The sequence below is a fragment of the Pinus tabuliformis genome, chromosome 8 (genome assembly GCF_031772625.1).
Source record: "Pinus tabuliformis cultivar Carrire ecotype Pingquan chromosome 8, CPIR1, whole genome shotgun sequence".
Taxonomy (NCBI): domain Eukaryota; kingdom Viridiplantae; phylum Streptophyta; class Pinopsida; order Pinales; family Pinaceae; genus Pinus; species Pinus tabuliformis.
In genome coordinates, this window is record NC_142294.1 from 934150359 (window position 1) to 934172473 (window position 22115).

General features: G+C 38.1%; 1 protein-coding gene across 1 annotated transcript in view; it reads left to right on the forward strand.

The window, feature by feature from the left end:
• Positions 1-14629, forward strand: part of LOC149238583 (CASP-like protein 2A3) — a 225216-nt gene extending 210587 nt beyond the window's left edge. Inside the window, exons 2-3 of the mRNA XM_089373092.1 lie at positions 13767-13884; positions 14013-14629. Of these exons, the coding sequence (XP_089229218.1) occupies positions 13767-13884; positions 14013-14276 (382 nt within the window). The 3' untranslated portion in view covers positions 14277-14629. The remainder of the gene's footprint in view (positions 1-13766; positions 13885-14012) is intronic.
• Positions 14630-22115: the final 7486 nt, after the last annotated feature.

A 22115-nucleotide genomic window follows, 5' to 3' on the forward strand; every position in this document is an offset into this window, starting at 1 on the left:
GTTTTTTTTTGGTCCTAAAATCCCTCTAACATTCACTTGTTGAGGACCCTCTCAACTCAAGACATTCATATAAATAGTGACCCTCATATCCTCCTCTAGTAGGGATTTTGTGGCTTCGAACAAGTCATCGTGGCATTTTCGCTATAACTTTTTCTCTACGAATCTTAAGAAGCTGAAATTAAAACCCATTTGAGCCGAAACCTTGATGAACCTCACGACCAAATTTCAGATCTTCGTTCGCTATATTTTCGGAGATATATCTGAGGACATTAGTGTTTTGGCAGGCTTCCAAATTCCATGTCAAACAAGTGACTGCAGTTTGTTGGGTATCGTTTTCAGGGCCGAAGGTCACCACAATGATACATGGAACTTCGTACAAGTTCGCTCTATTGAACCAGTCTATAATCAAACATCTTGGGAGATTGGGCATAACTCTTTCTTGAAGAATCCAATCTTGATAAGACCTGTGGGGTTGGAAAGAGGACTCAGAGGGCTACCACAAGACGAAATTTCAGACCCTGGAGATCTGAATTACTTAGATACAACAGATTCAATATCGAGCTCCTAGAAGGCAAGAAAAAACATGCATTTAAGGATCACTGCAGTAAGGACCACACATTAACGGTCAAGGGTAAGTCTCCTACAACAAGGTATGTATGATTAGTGTTTACATTTGAATTTTGAGTATCATCTTTGACATATGTTTTTGCAGGACAACATAAGTATATATAGGGTCTCGGTTATATTTCTCTGTCTCTATATGTCACAGTTAGTTTTAATACCACATTTCAGATGTCTTATCTTGATACTTTACATTTGATGCTACATATCCTTGATGCTACACCAAGTTTGCTAAATCTATATGATGTTGTAAGTTCATGTTACTTGTCTTGTCATAGTTGATAGAATGGTCTTTGTTGTTGTACTTAGAACTTGGTCCATCACAAGTCTAGGGTTTGTCATCAGTTTTTATTGTATATATCTTTAGGTCAGTTTTGGATATAGTCTTGCATAGAGTCCAGGCCTATATCAAGAGTGGGAGTCTTTGTCTACTGCTGCAACAAGTCAACAACAAAAGTGACAAGCACACTTCAGGTACGCATTGTAATTTTAATTTGTATTTATTCATTATTATGCACTTACATGTGTTTTGTAGGTAGAGGTAAGTTGAAGGGTATTTTGTTTTGTTTTGGGATTGGTTTCGCTGGGCAAATTTTGCATGTAGGTAGAAGAAGATTCAAGTACAACATCAAGCAAGAATTCAAGAGCAGAAGTATCAAATCAAAGGAAGCATTGCAACGGGACATCCTTGAAGACATGACAACCATCTAGATATCGTGAAGTATTGTTAAGGCCAAGAGTCATCATTGTAAAGTTGTAAAAGAGTCATTTATAAAAGAGTCATCATTGTAAAAGAGTCATTTGTAAAAGAGTCATCATTGTAAAGTTGTAAAAGAGTCATCATTGTAAAGATTGTAAAAGAGTCATTTGTGAAAGATTCATTCTTCCTAGAGTTGAAGAGGCAATGTTGGGAGGTATAGGAGTCACTGTTGGGATGATGTCATGGTTGGGTTGCAGGTCATAGAGTGATTGGTATTTGGTCAAGTACACGAAAACCATTGTACATCTTATTGTATCATGGATTGTTGCCCCTTGTTTGGGAATCCATAATCTTGTCTTATTTCAGTCACTATAGGGTGACAGGGAGGTTCTAGGCAGGTGTATGAAGTTGCCTACAGGTTGGGGCCTGTGAACACTTCAGGGTGCTAGGGTGGTGCTAGGGTGAGTTGTGGCTTGCTAGGGTGTTGGGGCATCCATTTAGTTGATTACTAAAGAAACCATGGCATTGGGGCATCCTTATAGTGGGATCTGGAGAAGAATGGTTTCCTAGAATTCTAGGAAGTTGTTGCTTTCATTTCAGTTGGGGCTGAAGATTAAAGAATTTATTAGAAAAGCGTTCGGTGGTTTTTGACCCGGAGGGGGTTTTCCACCTAAAATTCTTGTGCCTACTATGTTCTTTTATTTACTGTTGTTATTGCATAAACATTAATAATAATTGAAGGTTAGCTAATGCTTTGAAAAGATTTAAAAGTGCTAGTTGCTAAGGAATACTGATTCACCCCCCCTCTGGGTATTTCCAACAATGAGATGGGTGACTCAGTGGAGCAGTTGCACGAGGAGTTAGTAAGGACTTCATATTTTCATGATGCTCTACTTACTGATGGTATGCAAAGGGCTTTGGGTGCATATACCAGGTTGGACAATGAGTGGAGCAAGGGTTGCTTCACATTGATCATGATGGCTCGGGACCCTGGTGTCGAGGAATTGCTTTATGACAAGATAGTGCTGGGGATAGGGATGACTTAGTGGTATATTTTGACCCCAGGGTTGATTGCACTAGACATTTGTGTCAACTAATTGAGTGGGTACTTGTTCACGCATTGCTTGAGGACAAGCAATTTTTGGCAGGGAGGATTGTCATGTCCCCAATAAATAATTTTGATTGTCATGTCCCCAATAAATAATTTTGACAAGTAAAATCCTCATTTTTGCAATTTTGGCATTAGGAAATATTTTAGCATATAAACCTAGGAAAAGTGGGTTATGTAGGCCCCCCTTAATTTTCTAAGTAAAAGGGAGAAATAAACATTAGAGGAAAAGGAAATAATTTTGTTAAGTGAAATATGGGGACCATGAAAGAGGGAAATTTGACCCTCGTGAGAAATTCGCACTAGGAGAAGGAAAGAGAAAAGAAGGCAAGTTCGAACTTGTGGAGAGAGGGGACCACCAAAGGAAAAAGGACCAACATCTATAAATGGCACATTGGGGCTGCACTTTTGCATCTTTTGCTCATTATTTTCTGAAGATCTGTTAGGCCCCTATACTACTAGTGTAACCCCTTATTGTTATTAGTATAACCCACTTATTATATTGATGTACCCATGTAGTGCCCATATTGTTACTATTGTGACCCATAGAAGCCCACTATTGTTATTATTGTGCCCTTACATTATTATTGTTATGTCGGCTCTGATTATGTTATGACCCCTTAGACTCCTATATATAGAAAGGAGGTATTTTCATTTGTATCATCCAAGAATTGTTCATTAATGTAATGTAAAGGAGGTTGCTACCTCGAAGAGGCTGAATTCTAAGGTGTTGATCTATCTTTTCTTGAGCTGGTTTCATAAAATTTGGTATCAGAGCTTTGATTCTAGGGTTTCGCTGCTCCAAACAGGTCATCGTGGCATTTTCGCTATAACTTTTTTTCTGTGACGTTTCAGAAGTCGCAAAAAAAACCCATTTGAGAATAAATCGTGCTGAACCTTGGGTCCGAATTTCAGAGCTTTTCGCGCGATATTTGCGGAGATATGATCTGAGGAAGTTGGTCTTTTTCCAGACTCCTGAATTACATTCAAAACAGGTGACCTGGGGAAAATTGTCATAACTTTCTCTCTGAGGATCGGATTGAAATTTCGTAAGAAGGTACAGAAAGAGGACGGACTGTAGTTTCTTGTATGCATTTTTCAGATCCAAAGGTTGAAACAATGACTCGTGGCACGTCGTACAAGTTCGCTCTACTGAACTAGTCTATAATCAGGTCATCTTGGGAGATTGTGCATAACTCTTTCTTGGAGAATCCAATTTGGATCAGACTGGTGGCATTGGAAAGAGGACACAGAGGGCTACTACAGATCACAATTTCAGAACTTAAAGATCCGAAAGTACAGAGTTACAGTCGTTTCAAGGTAGAGCTCCTAAAATCAAGAAAAAGCAAGATGAGGAAGTTTGATGGCAAGGATCCGATAAATTGGGTACTTCAGATGGAGCAATATTTTGATATACATGGTGTACAACTGTTACAAAAGGTATGTATTGCATCTTCATATTTAGAACCAGATCAATTTTTATGGTACAAAGGGCTTTGTTCTCGTAAACAACTTGTTACGTGGTCAATTTTCATGGAGGAAATGATAGCACATTATGAGGATACAAAGAGCAACACCTTCTTTAGAGCAACACCACAACAATTGGAAAGAGTAAAAGGGCTTTGTGACATAGTGGAAAGAAAAATTATGGAAACTAGGAAGTGTACCCCTCACAACTATAAAGATGGAAGTGTTGTTTCTCCTAGCCTTCCACAACCTACAAGGGTTACACCACAACAATTGGAAGAAAAAAGAGAAAAAGGGCTTTGTTACAATTGTGATAGCAAATGCACTAAAGGTCATAAGTGTGTTGAGAAGAAATTATTTTACATAGAATATGAAGAGGAGGAAGAAAAGGATCAAGAAACAACAAAAGAAGAAGATATACACCAGGACCCTACCCCAGAGAAAGAAGAAATGAATCAGACCATATCTTGTAAAGCATTGGCAAGAATTACCACTCCTCAAACTCTCAAGATAGAAGGACATATCAAGAAGAAAAAGGTGCAAGAAGTGAAAGATCACATCGATAAAGAAGAAATGAATCCAACCATATCTTGTAATTCATTGTTCAAAATTACCACTCCTCAAACTATCAAGATAGAAGGACATATAAAGAAGAAAAATGTTCAAGAAGTGAAAGATCACATCGAGCATCAATAAATAAATCCGACCATATCTTGTAAAGGATTGGAAGAAATTACCACTCCTCAAACTCTAGAAATAGAAGGACACATCAAGAAGAAAAAGGTTCAAGCAGTGAAAGATCACATCGAGCATCAACAACAAGTTCTCCAACTTTTAAAGGATAACGCCACTTCGGTGCAAAATCAAGCGAAACAACAGGCACTTAAAAAATGGCGACCTTACCGAATGGGAAGACTCTTCAAGGATGATGATGTGGAAGCATTGTTTTGTGCTATTTATATTATCCAACCAGATTGGATAAACGAAGCAAGGGATGAATGGAAGAAGGACGAAGAAGTATGGTCACTTATTCAAAAGTTGCAAAAGATCCCAATTCAAACGATATTGCCAGAAATTAAAGAGGAAGGAAAAATCATATTGGAACCTGGAGTAGTCACAGAAACAAGAACCCAACAGCTACGAAATTGATCAATTTCAGAGTATCTCATCAAGTGGAAGAACTTAGCCGCTGAATATTCCACATGGGAGGACAAGAATTTTATACAGAAGCATTAAGAACTACTCAAGCGTTGAGGACAACGCTTTTTGAAGGAGAGGGGCATGTTAGGCCCCTATACTACTAGTGTAACCCCTTATTGTTATTAGTATAACCCACTTATTATATTGATGTACCCATGTAGTGCCCATATTGTTACTATTGTGCCCCATAGAAGCCCACTATTGTTATTATTGTGCCCTTACATTATTATTGTTATGTCGGCTCTGATTATGTTATAACCCCTTAGACTCCTATATATAGAAAGGAGGTATTTTCATTTGTATCATCCAAGAATTGTTCATTTATGTAATGTAAAGGAGGTTGCCCCCTCGAAGAGGCTGAATTCTAAGGCGTTGATCTATCTTTTCTATCTTTTCTTGAGCTGGTTTCATAACAAGATCGAACTCTCTCTTGGAGGTTGTTCAACACAAGAGAAACAAAGTTGCTTAGCTCAAGAGTTTCAAGTGAAACTCATCCTCATTTCAGAGAACTTTGAGTGTCTCCCTAGTGAGGCTTTGGGGGAGTCTATTTCAGGACTTCCATTGGAGTTTATTGCAGAATATTCACTCAGAAATTCGCTATTTCTGGGCGCAGAAGACAAACCCCAGAGGTTATTTGGAGCAACATCTTTCTATTACAGGTTCTAGGTATTTGCAGGAGATTTTCTATTGGTTGGAGGAGTTTGGCACCATTTTTCAGAGTTGTTCCTGTATCTTTTGGTTGGGCCGAATTTTCTCTTATAAAACCTACACAGGGGTTGGAGAACACAGTTTTTTGTTGGTGTTTGGTGCTGGTATTTGTCGGGAGTTTTTAGTTGGGAGTGATAGCTATTTTCTGGAGGATATTTGTGCACAATTTCTCAGCCATTTGTAGGAGAGTTTTATCATTTCTCAATAGTTTCTCTCTGGTTGGGCGCAAAACTGTGTAGCTGGAAATTTACTCTATTTTGGGCATTGTGAGTTAGCTAGTATTAGCCCAAACGATTTCTGGGTTTTGTTGGTTTGGGTGTGAGGAGCCTACAGCTAATTTTATAGAATTTTCTGGGCAGTATTCGGGCCAGAATCATACATTCTTATAGTAGGGCGTATTGCTGGTTAGCTAAGTAGTTTGCATCACATTGTGGGTTCGATTTTGGTTTGGAGTTAGGCCAAACCTTTTCTAGGTATTTTTGGGTTATAGGAAGGGAGTCCGTGGCTACAATTTCAGATCAATCCGGCATTATGGAGGTTAGGATTTCAGTGTCATTGTAGCAACGATTAGCAGAATTTCTGGGTAGTGCGTAGATTTTGTTGGAGCCATTTCCAGTAGCTAGATTAGTGAGATCTCACCTGGGGTTTGCCTAGCTTGCATAGCAGGCCTAGGTTCTATCATTCCTTGTCATTTATGTACTCATATTTCTTATTAATAAAATGGCTCAGTTGTTTGGCTCAGTTTCTTGTGTATTTTGATGTGCATGTTTGGAATTTGTTTATTGTTTCTGCTTCCTTGTACATGTCTTTGTTATTTGCTGTAAATGTCAATTTTGAACATTAAGTCAACTGGAGGCGGAGTTAGGGCTGCAAAGGATGAAAATCAAGATCTTGTCTATTGTAATTATCTGATGGGTGGAGCTGCATGAAACTACTTTATACTAAGATGAAGTAGTGATTATGGCATACCAATAATTCATGAAATGACAAGAGTACCCCGAGGATGGGTGCTCATGACTGATGGATGTATACATATAAAAAAGGGGTTTGAACTTTTGAAGAAAGCTGGTTCTGTAACATGTAAGAGATTGATTATAGGAACAAATGGTTACTGGGTTAAAGAAATAATCATATGGAGTACCTGCAGGGTGGGAACTCATGACCTATGGATGTAAACATGTAACAAGGAGGTTTTAACTTTTGAAGAAACCCATTCCTGTAGCATGTAAGAGATTGAGTTATAGGAACAAAAGGTTACTGGGGGTAAAGAAACAATCATATGGAGTACCTTGTGTTGAGAAATCCAAAAAATGGAAGTTAAATTATTTCTCTTATTATGACATTATCTTGTGATGTTTTTCATTATTATTATTTGTTCTTTTGAAATATCTTTTCTTATCATCAAGACTAATGCCAAGCAACAAATAAAAGAGAACACAAGATGTAGGCATGCTACTAGGGCAAAACTTCACTCTAGGGGAAAGCCAGTCAAAATTCTTCCTTTAGTAGATTCAAGATGAGACGACCAAGACCCTTAGAACTTAGACTTGAGACTACCTCCATCAAGTCATCCTTCTTCCTTTCACTGTGTTAGCATCGAATACTTGCCACTGAGTTTGCACCAAGACATCATCTCTACAATATCTATAAGACCTTATCATTGTAATAGCGACGAGAGACTTCATTTTTGTGGTGGCATCGAGATCTTTTCACTGTGATAACACTGATCCCTTCTCATTGTGGTGGTACCAAACTTTTCTCACTGTGGTGGCACCAAGCCCTTAATTGCACCGAGACTGTGGTCTTGTAGTAACATCGAAAATGTAGTAGCACCAAACTGTGGTTATATTGAAATCATCTGAGTTCATCCTTGTAATGCCACCGAAACTCTGAAATGCCTTATCCGAGCTTGTCTCTGAGATCACCAAGGTTCTATCCTGAGATCACTGAAATTCTCCATAGAGATCACTGAAACTTCTCTGAAATCCAAGCTTGTGTGATGGTGTAATGCGAAGATCATAGGCTTGCATATATAGTGGTATGTCCATCCTAAATGAGCCGACATGAATCATGAAGAGATGTGTCTTTGTATTTAGGCTGACATGATATTATTTGAGGTAGGCCGACTTGATGAGGATTCTTTCAACAACAAGGAGACTTTGACTTGTTGGAGTCTTCACAAATTGACTTTGACAATAACCTAAAGCCTACAATGGAGGCTTGACCTATATATTTGACCCAAGCATGAAACCCATGCTTTAACAAGTCAATTAAGATAATAATAATAAAGTTCTTTTTGCTTTATTTTGACAAATATTACATTTTGACTCACGTACAATTTATGAAGACTGAACCTAGTTACATTCTTCAACACTCCCTCTTAACTAGGGAGGTATTCATATTTACATATAAACAAAGAGGTACATGGAAGATCTCAAAACACATCATCTACGAAGATGTTTAGGCACCACAATGCCATGGACTAGCTTCTCGAACAGGACAATCTATCCATTGGTCTCTCAATAATTTAGGCACCGGAATTCCACGGACTAGATTCCTGACCAGGGCAATCTATCTTGGTGGGACTAATATGGACTCAAGCTTTCAGCCTCTCTAGGTACCATCATGCTTACTTGCTAACCATCAACCCAGGGGTCCAGGTGTGTATTTGAGGTCAGAGCTCTATGACCAACACCACCTTTCCCAACTTCAGGACCTAGACATCAACACAAAGTGCTGGCTAGATGTCCTCCTAGGCAATGCTTCACTCACAAAGCCTCAACACTCCTTGATCTAGCAGATCAAGGACAACAAATCTCTCCTGATGAAACTAATCAGTAACCAACATGCTATCAAAAAACTTTGAGAGATTTACCTGTATGAACACAACCCCAATCAATAATATACTTTCACATGTACATAATCAAATACAAATCTCCATGGTCTTCCAGACAACTTGATGTTGCTTCTCGACTTTTCATAGTAGGACTTAGAGCTTTCCCATTGAATCTTGATAGAATATTCCTCAACCATGCACTTTCCTTTCCTACTTCTCATGCAACAACAATTTTTTCAATTAGATCCCGCTTTCCTTCTTTCAACAACACCTCAAAATACATTCTCCAATTTCCTTCTCTCACTCGTGGCCTTCACTAAAACTTATGGTTGTTAGTCCTGGTCTAGTGCATGACACGTGAAGTAGAGAACCATATCTGTCACTCCCTCTTAATCAAAGAGGATCTAAGCATTCTTGTACATCCTCTTATCCTAGGGAGATTCCTTTCATTCAAATCCCTCTTAACCTATGGAGATTTCATTCAGGCTCCCTCTTAACTTAAGGAGTTCTACTTCTTCTTTACGACATCAGAGAATCTTTCATAGCTTCCATCCTTCTTATCAGAGTCATTCATATATATCGTGCTTATCACATCTACTTTTATTTACGATCATCTTCACCATCTTGAAGATGATGTACTTGCACAACTTAGATAGCAAGTACAACCAAAATTATAGAAGTATGAAGTTAGCCATATCAAATTCTTATAATAATGGAAGCATTAGACCTTTCAAACATAATCAACAAGAGACTATACTTTAATACTTCAATTTCTTGCCTAGGTTTTGATACAAAACCTAAAACACATCCACAACTCATCAAGATATCAAACTCATTATATCTAGGGTTTCAATATTCTTTTAATGACATAACAAATTTTTTCATATAGCAAACCCTAGAAACAAATCAGATCAATGAATCTAACAACTTTCAGAATTCATAAGTTAGACTCCTCACTAGGATTTCATACATGACCTAGATTTCATATATGAGCTTTAACAATCAAAACCAATCACAACATAATCAACATCATGACTATCATCCACTAGGGCTTTCTATAAACCCTAGATTTTCTCATTTCAACAATCACAATATAGATTTTCAGATTGTCATATCACACATACTAGACAATTTAACTTCTACTAGGGTTTTGCTGCAAAACCCTAGATTTACCAAACAACATCATCCTAGAACATCAAACTTTGACTAGGGCTTGTTTCCAAACCCTAGGACTCATGACCGTCAATAATTAGGTCAGCACACACATCTAGGAATTCATCAACATATCATAAGCACATCATATGTTAGACAATATTAATATGTGACATATATCGGCTTAGAACAGGCTAGGGTTCCAACCAAATGGACACATACCTAGGAATCTAAATACATAACAAGGGTTTTGCTTGTAGAGCCAACCAAACCCTAAGGATCTAGGGTTTCAATTCATAACATATAAAAACCTACTTTACCAGAACTTCAAAGGTTCAAAATTTCAGGCAACATCCTTTCAACCCTAACAAGTTAAGGTTTTCATGGTCATACTAAAACCCCAAACATGACATCATTAAAAACTTTAGATAACATTTATCAATAACCATAAGCAGTTTTAGGGTTTCAGACATTAACATTAGCATACCCTTAGGTTAGGGTTTTCCAGAGAACCTATCTAGGGTTCTATAAAATCAATTAAGAATATGAGGGTAGATTTATCAAAAGATGAATTACCCTTAAACAAGAATCTTTATGATTCAAGTCAGCTAGACATAATGATGTTAGTAATATAACTCAAATTTCAAAATAAGATAAAGATAATTTTATAAGAGGCATAGTCTAAGACATACTTGGAGTAGGAATTTGTTTTGAAGTGTAAGCCATGATCTTCTATACCTATAATGCATACTATCGAGCAAAACATGTGATACCAAGAACATGATTTAATTTCTTCAAGTTAGACCTTTTATGTATGGAGGATGGAATCCTATGATATCAAAAATCAAGTTATTCTTTTAATCAACATCAGACTTTTATTTGATATCTTAGATTGCTTGTAAATCCTAGAACACTGGTGGAACTCTTTGCAAATCGATTCCAAACACCAAAACTCTAGAGGCCAGAGTTGGTGATGGAACTTGCTTTCATATTGCTTGTATCTTCCTACACTACGAGCATATGGGTGTCGCCTCCAGAGAATTGGACACGGGTGGAACTCTTTGCAAATCGATTCCAAACACCAAAACTCTAGAGGCCGGAGTTGGTGATGGGACTTGCTTTTATATTGCTTGTATCTTCCTACACTATGGGCGTATGGGTGACACCTCAAGAGATTAGAACATGGGTGGAACTCTTTGCAAATCGATTCCAAACACCAAAACTCCAGAGGCCGGAGTTGGTGATGGGACTTGCTTTCATATTGCTTGTATCTTCCTACACTACGGGCGTATGGGTGACGCCTCCAAAGAGGATAAGGATTAAGGTTCTGATATGTTATTTTAGAGAGTGCAATCTTTATCCTAGATTAGTTATAAACAAGGATCATTTGAAAATCTAAAAGCTTATGTACATACGTACCTTGCGAATACATACCTCTGATTTGATAACTCATTAGACTTGCATGTGCATCTTGACAATACTTACTTGAATTTCCTCAAGACTTGAATTAAAACAGACTTCGGATTCTTCAGTTATGTGGAGATGGCCTTGTCCTTGGTCGCATGTAACTGTATCGAGTTCCTTTCCTTGCTTCGGTCATACTTCAATCAGTTTTATTTCTGTGGTGACAACATAGACATACCATGGTCCTTGGTGGCAGCAAGGATATGACTTGGTCCTTTATTACTGTGATTGATCCGAATGCCTGTACAATAATTGATGCGAAGTCTTTCAATACTATCAAGTTTTGGTCCTTGATGTCGTGGTAGCATACAGTCAACAATGTAGTTTTGGTTATATTTCAGTTTCTGAGGCAGCCTTCTAATTTGTCATCATGCTTTATGTAATTCATAAACACCTCAGTCTTGCTATATAGACTTCGGTCCTCTGGAGAACCTTGATGTAATCCGAGTTACAGCTCTCATTTGCTTGCTGTCTATACCATGATCTGAATTTTATTGAACTTTGTTCCTGTACTGAAATATTTTTTCTTATGATCAAGACTAATGCCAAGCAACAAATAAAAGAGGACACAAGATGTAGGCACGCTGCTAGGGCAAAACCCCACTCTAGGGGAAAACCCAGTCAAAATTCTTCCTTCAGTAGATTCAAGATGAGACAACCAAGACCCTTACAACTTAGACTCGAGACAACCTCCATCAAGTCATCCTTCTTCCTTTCACTGTGTTAGCATCAAATACTTGCCACTGAGTTTGCACTGAGACATCATCACTGTAATATCTACGACACGTTATCATTGTAATAGCAATGAGAGACTTCATTTCTGTGGTGGCACCGAGATCTTTTCACTGTGATAACACTGATCCCTTTCCACTGTGGTGGTACCGAACCTTTCTCACTGTGGTGGCACGGAGCCCTTAATTGCACCGAGACTGTGGTCTTGTAGTAACACGAAAAATGTAGTGGCATCAAACTGTGTTTAGCATAGCACCGAATTGTAGTTATACCGAAATCATCTGAGTTCATCCCTGTAATGCCACCAAAACTCTGAAATGCCTTGTCCGAACTTGTTTTTGAGATCATCGAAGTTCTGTCCTGAGATCACCGAAATTCTCCACAGAGATCACCGAAACTTCTCTGAAATCTGAGCTTGTGTGATGGTGTAATGCGAAGATCATAGGCTTGTATATATAGTGGTATGTCCATCCTAAATGAGCTGACATGAATCATGAAGAGATGTGTCTTTGTATTTAGGCCGACATGATATTATTTGAGGTAGGCCGACTTGATGAGGATTCTTTCAACAGCAAGGAGACTTTGACTTGATGGAGGAGTCTTCACAAATTGACTTTGACAATAACCTAAAGCCTACAATGGAGGCTTGACCTATATATTTGACCCAAGCATGACCCATGCTTTAACAAGTCAATTAAAATAATAATAATAAAGTTCTTTTTGCTTTCTTTTGACAAATATTACATATTGACTCACGTACAATTTATGAAGACCGAATATAGTTACATTCTTCAACATCCCGAGGGTGGGAGCTCATGACCCATGGATGTATACATGTAGCAAAGGGGTTGAATTTTTGAAGAAATCTGGTCATGTAACATGTAAGAGGTTGGGTTATAGGAACAAAAGGTTGGCAGGGGCCAAACAAACCTTGTTAACACCGGCAGCAATAGCATCCTTTTGCAAAAATATGTGACCAGCCTTAGCATTCTTAGGGATTATAAGAGAAATTTCCAAGCAAAAAGTCCACCACTTGATCTACTTTCAATTTCTTGTTGAATATGTGGTAAGAGTGATAACCAGACAATCTAAAATACATACACTACGTGATCATAACAGTGCCTTACGGTTTTAACAGGGTACAGGGACAGAATCACCAACTGTACACAGTAATGTTTTAAGCTGTACATAATGATGTTTTAAGATGTATATATTGCCTTCTTTTAACCACAATTCTGTTTTTAATATATATTCAGAAAAATGTGCTTTCCGATACCCGGCTTATCATTTTTAGTATTGTTCATTGTAATTATCTTAATTAAGTTGAACCCCTCAGCCAAATCTTGTTTCGGCCTTTCTGCTGGTTAAAACTTTTCAATGAATTATATATATTTGTATAATCCTTTTATTGTGCATCTGTACGAATTCATTCTGACAGCATATCATCTAGTTTTGATAGTTGCTGGTGAAATCATGCCTTTACAAGCTATCGTTAATATTTCTGGTAAGCGTACAAGGCAAGATTAGAAAAAAGTTGCAGTCTTCTGATCATTCAAAATAATTCGTCTAATATACTCCAATAACAACTATTTAATAATTTGGAATCATTGTTTGGAAAAGTCACTTCTCAATATTCAATCCTGTTATTTTATACCTATGGAGTCGTTGGATATACTTATTTTCTTGTCTTTATGGAAAATGTGCACGCATGCATGCAATATGGGTGCATGCATGCTTGCCTGCTAATAATAAATTGATACTTTTGTGTACCATGGAAGGTATTTGGCTTATGCAAATGGGATTTGTGCTGCGTACTCTGTCCTCTCGGTATTTGATTCTGTTGTTCGTAGGTCCCGCAGTCTTTCCGGGGCATGGTTTGTTTTTGCTTTTGATCAGGTTAGTGTATGGCCAACTCTGATCTGGGTTCTGCTCTATTTGTTGTTTTCATTCTTCGTATCAATGTTTTGTCCTGGTTGCATGGCTGGTTCATGCGTATCATTAATTTTTTGTTGTACTCTCTGCAGGCATTTACATACTTGATGCTGGGAGCTGGAGCTTCAGTGACCGAAGTACTGTATCTGGCATATAAGGGAGATGAGCAGATCACATGGTCTGAACTATGCCCCTACTATGGAAGATTTTGCAACAGAGTAGAAGCCTCTCTGGTTTTAAGTTTTTTGGCTCTGTTATGTTTCATTCTGCTCTCCCTTATATCAGCCTACAGGGTGTTCAGTAAATATGATCCACCAAGTCTTTGCAAGAAAGACCAAATAACTAGCCAGAGTTGAGTGGTTATAAAGTAAAGAGAGTGCATGTAGTTGAGCACTTTGTACATGCTCTATTGAAACCTGGTTAATGTTAATAAAGTAAAAACAGTAGTTTGTGCTCTTTAAAAAAAATTGGTTTGCTACCGAAAGATGAAATGTTACTACGAATCTCAGGTCAACCAAATACTACCAAGTTGTGGGGAAAATAATAGCACCCCTTGCAAAACTTGGCTTTGCTACTGTGCATAAATTACTGATTAACAAGAAGTCGAATATTCTTTCTTGAATGTTTGAAATTTAGCTTGTCTTACATGCTATGGCTCTTTATTAAGAAGTTCAAGTTGATTTGAAATAGAGAAATCAAATTGCAGACACTGAAGGTTCTTATGTCCTTTGATTTTCCAAAAACAGTAATGTGAAGATAATCAACTTGTTTAGACGGCATTCTTTTTTTCATTTATTTTTCAAATTTTGTGCAAGGTCATAGGCTTACCCATGATTATGTAGTCAAACATCTTTTATATATTTTGTTTCAGAAATGGTTAATGCATTTTGCAAAAGGTGTTCTTGTTATCCAGCCTCTTAAATTCTAAATTAGTGCTCAGACTGGATTATCGTGGCATATCTTTCCTAAAATACCGATAAATTTTTATAAACCATTTGATGTTTCATGGTATTATGTTTATTTTCTTTTGGGAAGATTGCGTCCCATATTTCATTAATCCACATTAAAGAATAACGCATCATATAGTCAGACAACAGTGGGCCAGGGCATAAACATGCAGATCACAAGTATTTCTTGGATAATTTTGCTTGTTTACCCAAAGTGGAAAAATCCTTGATTTATCTTAGGGTTTTTAGCCATAAGTTTCCATTTCATCCTGCCACATTAATATTGTAAGATTATTAGATTATCTATACATGAGAATCTAGTTGCAAAAGAACAATTGCAATTGGAAGCATGAGACAAAAGAGAAACGAGAAAGAATGAAAGACCAATTCTAATTGCATTGTATTATATTGCATAACTGAGTTACATATATAGAAGTCTCTCACAAAGAGAGGAATTGTGCGCTAGTTGAGGTTCCTTAGTGAATGCACATGTAAGACCAAAAAAAATTGCTCCTTAGTGTCTATTAACTAGTCTTATATCGAGTTAGCTAGCCACATATGGAGTTAGCTAGCCACATATGGAGTTTAGCCATAAACAGAGTTGGCCATGAATGGAATTAGCAAAATATAAGTGATATCTCAAGTGAAAACTCATGCATGCAACTATGAACTCTAGAAATAGAACTAATCTCCAAAAATAGAACTAAAGTTTCAAGGAGTAGTGGACTCCAAAAATAGAATTGGAGACACTAGGAGAAGTGAACACTTATCTAGGAGGAAAATGTAGCCAAGAAAGAGCACTCTTCATGCCATGTCATTACCTTGTCACTGCCACATGTCCTAAATAGTAGGAAGTTGTGCATGCACTCCAACACCCCCCTTGAAGCACTATGGTTTGTACAATAAATGGGTCTTGGAAATATATATCCATTTCAAAAATCCACGTAGAAAACAACTATGAAAAAACATGAGTTAAATAAGAAAAACCTTGTAAGAAGAAAACACTCCTTCAAAATACAATGCTAACAATATTAGTTGCTATGAAACTATGTCCTTCACCCCTTATTTATTAGGAGAGAGAAATAGAAACCAAAGTATGGCCTTTATCTTCATCTTGCGGTGGATTATATCCAAGATGTTTCTTGACATTATCTAGTATGTAATCTTTAGGATCATGTTGTTGAAGAGTTCGTGTCACTAGATTGATAGTCTTCTTCATGCATGGATTTTTTGGGTGAAATTATTTGTTACAAAAGATGCATTTTGCTCTCTCCTTGTTTGTTTTTCTTGCATTAGATAGACTCCTCAATGGATTTGTTGATGCTTTCATGTACTATAAGTGTATGGGCTTTGGAATTTTTTAAAGCATCCATTTTTATGAGTGATTCAATGAGGTCATCCAAAGAAGGAATTTCCCAATCCTTTACCATTTATAGCTTATATTACTATGAAAGGAAGAAACAAGGTTGAGTACTCAAGGCCCAACTTCGTTAGAATATAGAAGATTGGCTGCTCCTCTTTCTTATTAGTTCCATATGCCTTGACTTGTTGTAGCAAACATTTAAAGTTTGTGGAGAAGTATTGCATGGTGCTAACACTGCATGGTGCCAACATTGCATGGGCTCAGCGAGATGAGCTCATCCTCCAGCTTGTGTCGTTGTAGTTCATCCTGCTTCACAAGCAAACCCTTCAAACTGGTCCAAACATCAAAGCATAGTAGACCATATGGTTCATCCATCCTATTAAATTTTTTTTCTTTCTCATCTACTAATTTAGGTTCTCTCGTACGAATGATTCATTCTCTATGTGTTATTCAATCCGATGTGATTGGAAATGAAATATGTGTTCTTATCCTTACAAAATTCTCTTATGCTCTAATACCATGTAAGATTGTTAGAACACTTGCACATAGAATCCAATCACAAAAAGAAAAAAAGTTTTACTTGTGAGCTTGAGACAAAGATAAATAAGAGTGAAAGAGAGACTAATGCAAATTGTATCATATTACATTGAATACATGAGCTACATATATAAAAGTCTCTCAAGGAGAGAACAATTGCATGCTATTGGAGGTTTCTTAGTGCATTCGCATGTAAGACCAAAAATAACTACTCATTGTTAGTTAACTAGTCATAAATGGAGTTATCTAGCTAGATATGAAGTTGCAACCTCAAATATAGTTCTCCATTAATGGATTAACCAAATATAAGTGAGAAATCATGCATGCATATCTAAACTACATAAATAGAACTAGTCTTGATCAGAACTAAAGTTTGAAGGAGTAGTGGATTCCAAGAATGACATTGAACTTCAAGAATAGAACTAGAGACACTAGCAGAAGTGCACAATTATCTAAGATGAAAATATACCGAAGTGCATTCTTGATGCCATGTCACTTCCTTGTCACTACATGTCATCTTTCGTGGTGGTGCTAACTAAACATAGACTTGCTATAAATAGAGCATTTTCCAAAAATAGATGTGCTATAAATATTAGTGCTCCTAAAGAGTAAGAAAGTGTGCATGTACTCCAAAAATATACTATTTGCACTAAAAATTAGGTGAGATGAGTATAATTTAGTTAATCAATCATCTGACTCATGATTAATTTATAAAACAACCATATCATATAGTAAACAAGGTAAAAAAATGTGTTTTGGGTACAAAAAGGTAAAAAGAGTGTTATTGATGGGCCTATGGAATAGTCAGTGTGGGCCCATCATCTCCTAGCTTAGCATGTTGCACACCTTTTTGCAACCAAAGATGGAATCTGTTATAGCCATTTTTCCTTCTTCTAATCCCTACATGGCCTCCTAATGTCCCAAGCAATATACTTGGTGATAACTCCTAACTAGTGGAATCTTATTATTGCTTCTACTTCTTCCCATTCCTCTTATTCTCTTTCATGGTAAAAAATTATTGGAGCTACAATTTTGTGGAGGAAAGGGGACTAAGTCTCAATCCTAGCCATTTCACTTTGAGTTTCCTCATGGAATTCTTGTAAAAGGGTGTTTTGCATAATGTAGCATGTAAGGTATTGCTGGAGTGTGGATCCCTGCCTTGGAGACCTCAGAGTAGAGTCCACAACTCCTTTACAAGGATTTTGTTGCTTCCTCTCCTAAGACCGTGTAAGTGTCCTTGAAATGCGTTATTTTTTTAATGTTTTTTTCCCAAACTTAAACTACTTCACGAATGGTTAGGATGTCCTTTGGCCTATAAACTTTATATTTAATCCAAAGGGAACTAGTTTGTTCCTCTTCCTTGTACATTTCAATTCTTGCTCTAGCAACTAGAACAACCCCCTTCCCCCTTCCCAACCCCACCCCTCAATTATCTTGGTAATTTATGCCTAGAGGAATTTGTGGGGCTCACCTTATCAAGGGTTTCTTAATTCAACTTACAAAACCTCACTCAACTTTTCTAGCTATGATAAACTCTCTAAGAGTTTTGATACCGTGGAGGAAGAATTCTAAGTCTAACTAAGCATTGTTGGATAATCCATCGATACAAAGGAGCACTAAGCTTTAGTTTAGCTATATAGTTTCCCAAGGAGCTCCTCATCCTAGTGAACTAGCACTTTAGTAAAAGCTTTGAATCGAGTTTTCTTGCAAAATTTTGGCTTTTTTCAAGTTAGTGTCCTTAGTGGAGCATTATAGTGCCCCTCTTAGCCTCATCCTAGTGACATGGCATGAAATTTTAACTTAGGATTTCCTTTAGAGCATCTAAACCTCAATGTATTGCCTTCTTAAGCACTAAGGTAATGATACAGCCTCCTTGACCACTAAGGCAACGACAAAGTGCTATAATTTTGCCTTCAAACTCATTTTTCTTCTTCCTTGGACCTGTTTGTCTCTCCATTAAGCCTTTACCTAGCGATATAGTGCATCATTGAGCCTTTAAGTAGTGCTATGATTTCAGAAACTTAGCCTTTAACTCATATTTGGTCTTAAAAAATCAATGTATTTCTACACTGGGCCTCAGTGGAGTGCTACATTACCCTCATAAGCATGAATGTAGTGACATAGTGCCACACTAAGCCTCAATACAACATTATAGAACCCCTTTGAATTTCAAGCGAGAAACATGGTAGTTTTTTCAAGCTCCTCTCATCCAAGATATTTTTTCTAAACTTTTCTTATGTAACACTGACTTAACTGAAGGTGAAAGTAAAGTTCATTAAGTCACTAACTTTCACCTTCCATTAAGTCAGTGTTACATAAGAAATATACATATTCATCTTGGTCAAGATTGTGAATATTTTAACTATGATGGTTAAGTGCTTCTCAGGTTAAATTTGACAATGCTGCTTTTTCCTTATCGCTGAAACTTAATACCTTTACAATTCCAATGTTTCCCCCACTGAGATGAGTGTTGGGCTTCAAGGAGCTCTACATGGTTGTATACCCTTTTCTACACCTCCATATGCAAAAACGTTGAGCTAAGAAGCCAGGGAATTAGCTTGATTGATGATGTGCCTAGATGGACTCGGGATGCCCCCAAGTTTTCATTGATCTTGTTTGATGGATGTTTCACTATTATAGAGCTTAGATAATGATTGAGACCACTTGAGATGGTTTCTAAGGGCTCTTACACTATGTTTTGAAGCTAACATTTGATTCTAGGGTTGCCACATCACCCATGCATGCACTAGGAAGGTGATGTGAGCTTACTTGTTAATGATGTCATGGTGGAGGAGCTGTCACCTGGAGATCTACCCATGCACTTTGATGATGTCCCTTGGAGTGAGGAGCACTATTGGACCTAAGTTTTCACTTGCTTGATGGATATGCTCATTTTTAAAGGATGACTTCATGTCGAGAGCCTTTCCTCCCACATGTTTAGTGGATTTATGATATATTTCTTATGTTTTTTCATTTTATAAAGTTATCCTAAGGTCATCTTGTGACCTTTGGACCTAGTTGAATGATTTGCATTCTTGATATCCTTTGACCCTTTGTTGATCTCATCATTTATAGGTTATTTCTTTGATGTTATATGCTTTTGCATATTGTAAATTTGCATATCACAAAACCTTAACTTATAACAACTTTACTTTAGTTTATTGGGGTTGGTGGAAAATGCACTTCAACCTTCGTAACTCTTACATTGACCTTCAAGGCTTTGCCTATACCTTCTCCATAGCCATTAAACTTGTATCACCTTTGAACCTTCCTTTATTGAAGATCTTTCTAGGTTATTTATCTGCAAGCTCCTTAGATGACCATTTGACTTGGAACCTTGGTAATCTAACCTGTGAGTCTTGACAGAGAACCTCCCTTGTCGGGATATCATCCAAGCATAGAACAGTAGGAGAGAAGATGCTAAGGTGATAATGGTGGATGATTTGTTTGTTGCCTCTTGTAGCAGCTACAACCACCCTCCAAAATTTTTCCTTAGCTTCGTTTTGGAGCCTCCCTACCAACCTTTCACAGCAGCATGTCTTGTCTTGTCAAGTACACAAGCTTCAGTGATTTTCTTGTAGAATGACAGCTTGTCCATCAAAGCTTGTTGCATCCCCCTCACAAGCTGTTTCACCAAACTTGGTCCAGCTGCAGGTTGAGCAACTCCCTCAAGAAATTGTGCAATTCTGGAGGCAACCAGCCTTCCCTCCAGAAATTGCGCAATTCTGCTCATCACTATTCACTGAGAAAATTGCACAATTCCTCCTAGCAAGGTTGCTCAACCCAGAAATTGCACAATTCTGGGCAGCAGTCAGTTGCTCTGCCCAGAAATTGTGCAATCCCTCTAGGCAGCTAACCCAGCTCCCTCCCAAAAATGCACATTTTTTCCTCCTAGCTGAGCAGACTGTTGCATGTGCAGTTGAGTTGACCGATTCCCTCCGGGACCGAGCAAAATTGATTTGCATGCATGGGCTGCTCCTCCCAAGGCAACATGCAAAGGCATCCCTTGATTTAGGGATCTACTTTTAGCAGCGGGAGGTTGCATGCAAGGATCATTTCAGAAACCTCCCACCAAGTGTCGCTCTTCCTAGATTTGTGCATACGTGTCACATCTTCAATTTTATTGAAACTCATGAACCAGCCATTGAAGAGCTCATTCTTCATATCGAGCTTGCAACTCTGACATCCCACATTGCATCTAGGAGTCGTTGGCACATTCAACATAGCTGTTTTGGGGTAAGTTCGCCTTCCATGTCTTGCACTGCGTTTTTGGTGCTTTTTGTGTTTCGCTTTGTATGAATATTGTCTGCTTGATTTTAGTGAGTGCTTGCTGTCGTTTGCATGCATACTAGCTTGTACTAGCACCATTTCAGTTTTTGTTAACCTCTCACTATTGTCGCATGCATGACACTGTTTTGCATGGACGATTGCCGTTGCTGCGACTCACTTCACACACATGCATGCTTTCTTGTTTTCCGAATCCTACACTTGCTGTTTCAATGAATGATCATTAACTCTTGTTTGCACTCATCTCATCATGCTTTCACACTTCTCATGTTTTCAGTCACCTATCAGCCAGAATGGGCTGCCTTGGCCCGGACTATGCCTTGCCTGGCTAGCACAATGCATTTCCGGAAGCGAAGGCTCTGCCTTCCCTCTAGAAATTGCGCAAGTCTAGCCAGGCATTGACCTCCAGGCTTGCATTGCACAATTATTGGAGGCAGTGTCTTGTTGGCCCCAAAAACTGCGCAATGCAGTTTGCTGGTTGCATGTCACTGTTGACTGAAATTGCGCATTGCACAGTTTTAGTTCTCAGCAGGCCAGGCTGGACTGTGCATTACACAGTTCCAGCAGAGTCAGCCTCCCAACAGACCAAACGGTGCCTTACGCATTTTTCGCAGTTAGTCTCCCAACCCCCAGGCGGAAATTCAACAACCTTCATGATCATTCACACAGGTATTTGCAAGTCAGTTCTCAAGTTTGTTTTGGTTTTCGACTGATATATTGCTTTCCATGTGTTGCTATGCCTTCAGGCATCACAGGTGTTCATTTGTTTCTCAGCAGCACAAGTACAATGGCCTTCAGGAGAGTAGAGTTAAAAGTCACCATTGAGAGCATAACAAGGGTCGCAGCCAAGCAAGTGTCTATGAGCTTGCCTACTTGTGAAGACATCAAGTTATTCATAGAAAAAGACATCAAGATAATATGGAACAACAACATCACAGCCAGTGGCACCATCACAACAGCAGAAGGCAGCACTTGCATGCAATGGATGCAAGAGGAAGGTTGTTGACAACGTAGAGGCGAAGAAACGTTGCAAGTCCAAAGTAGATCCACATGTGATGAAA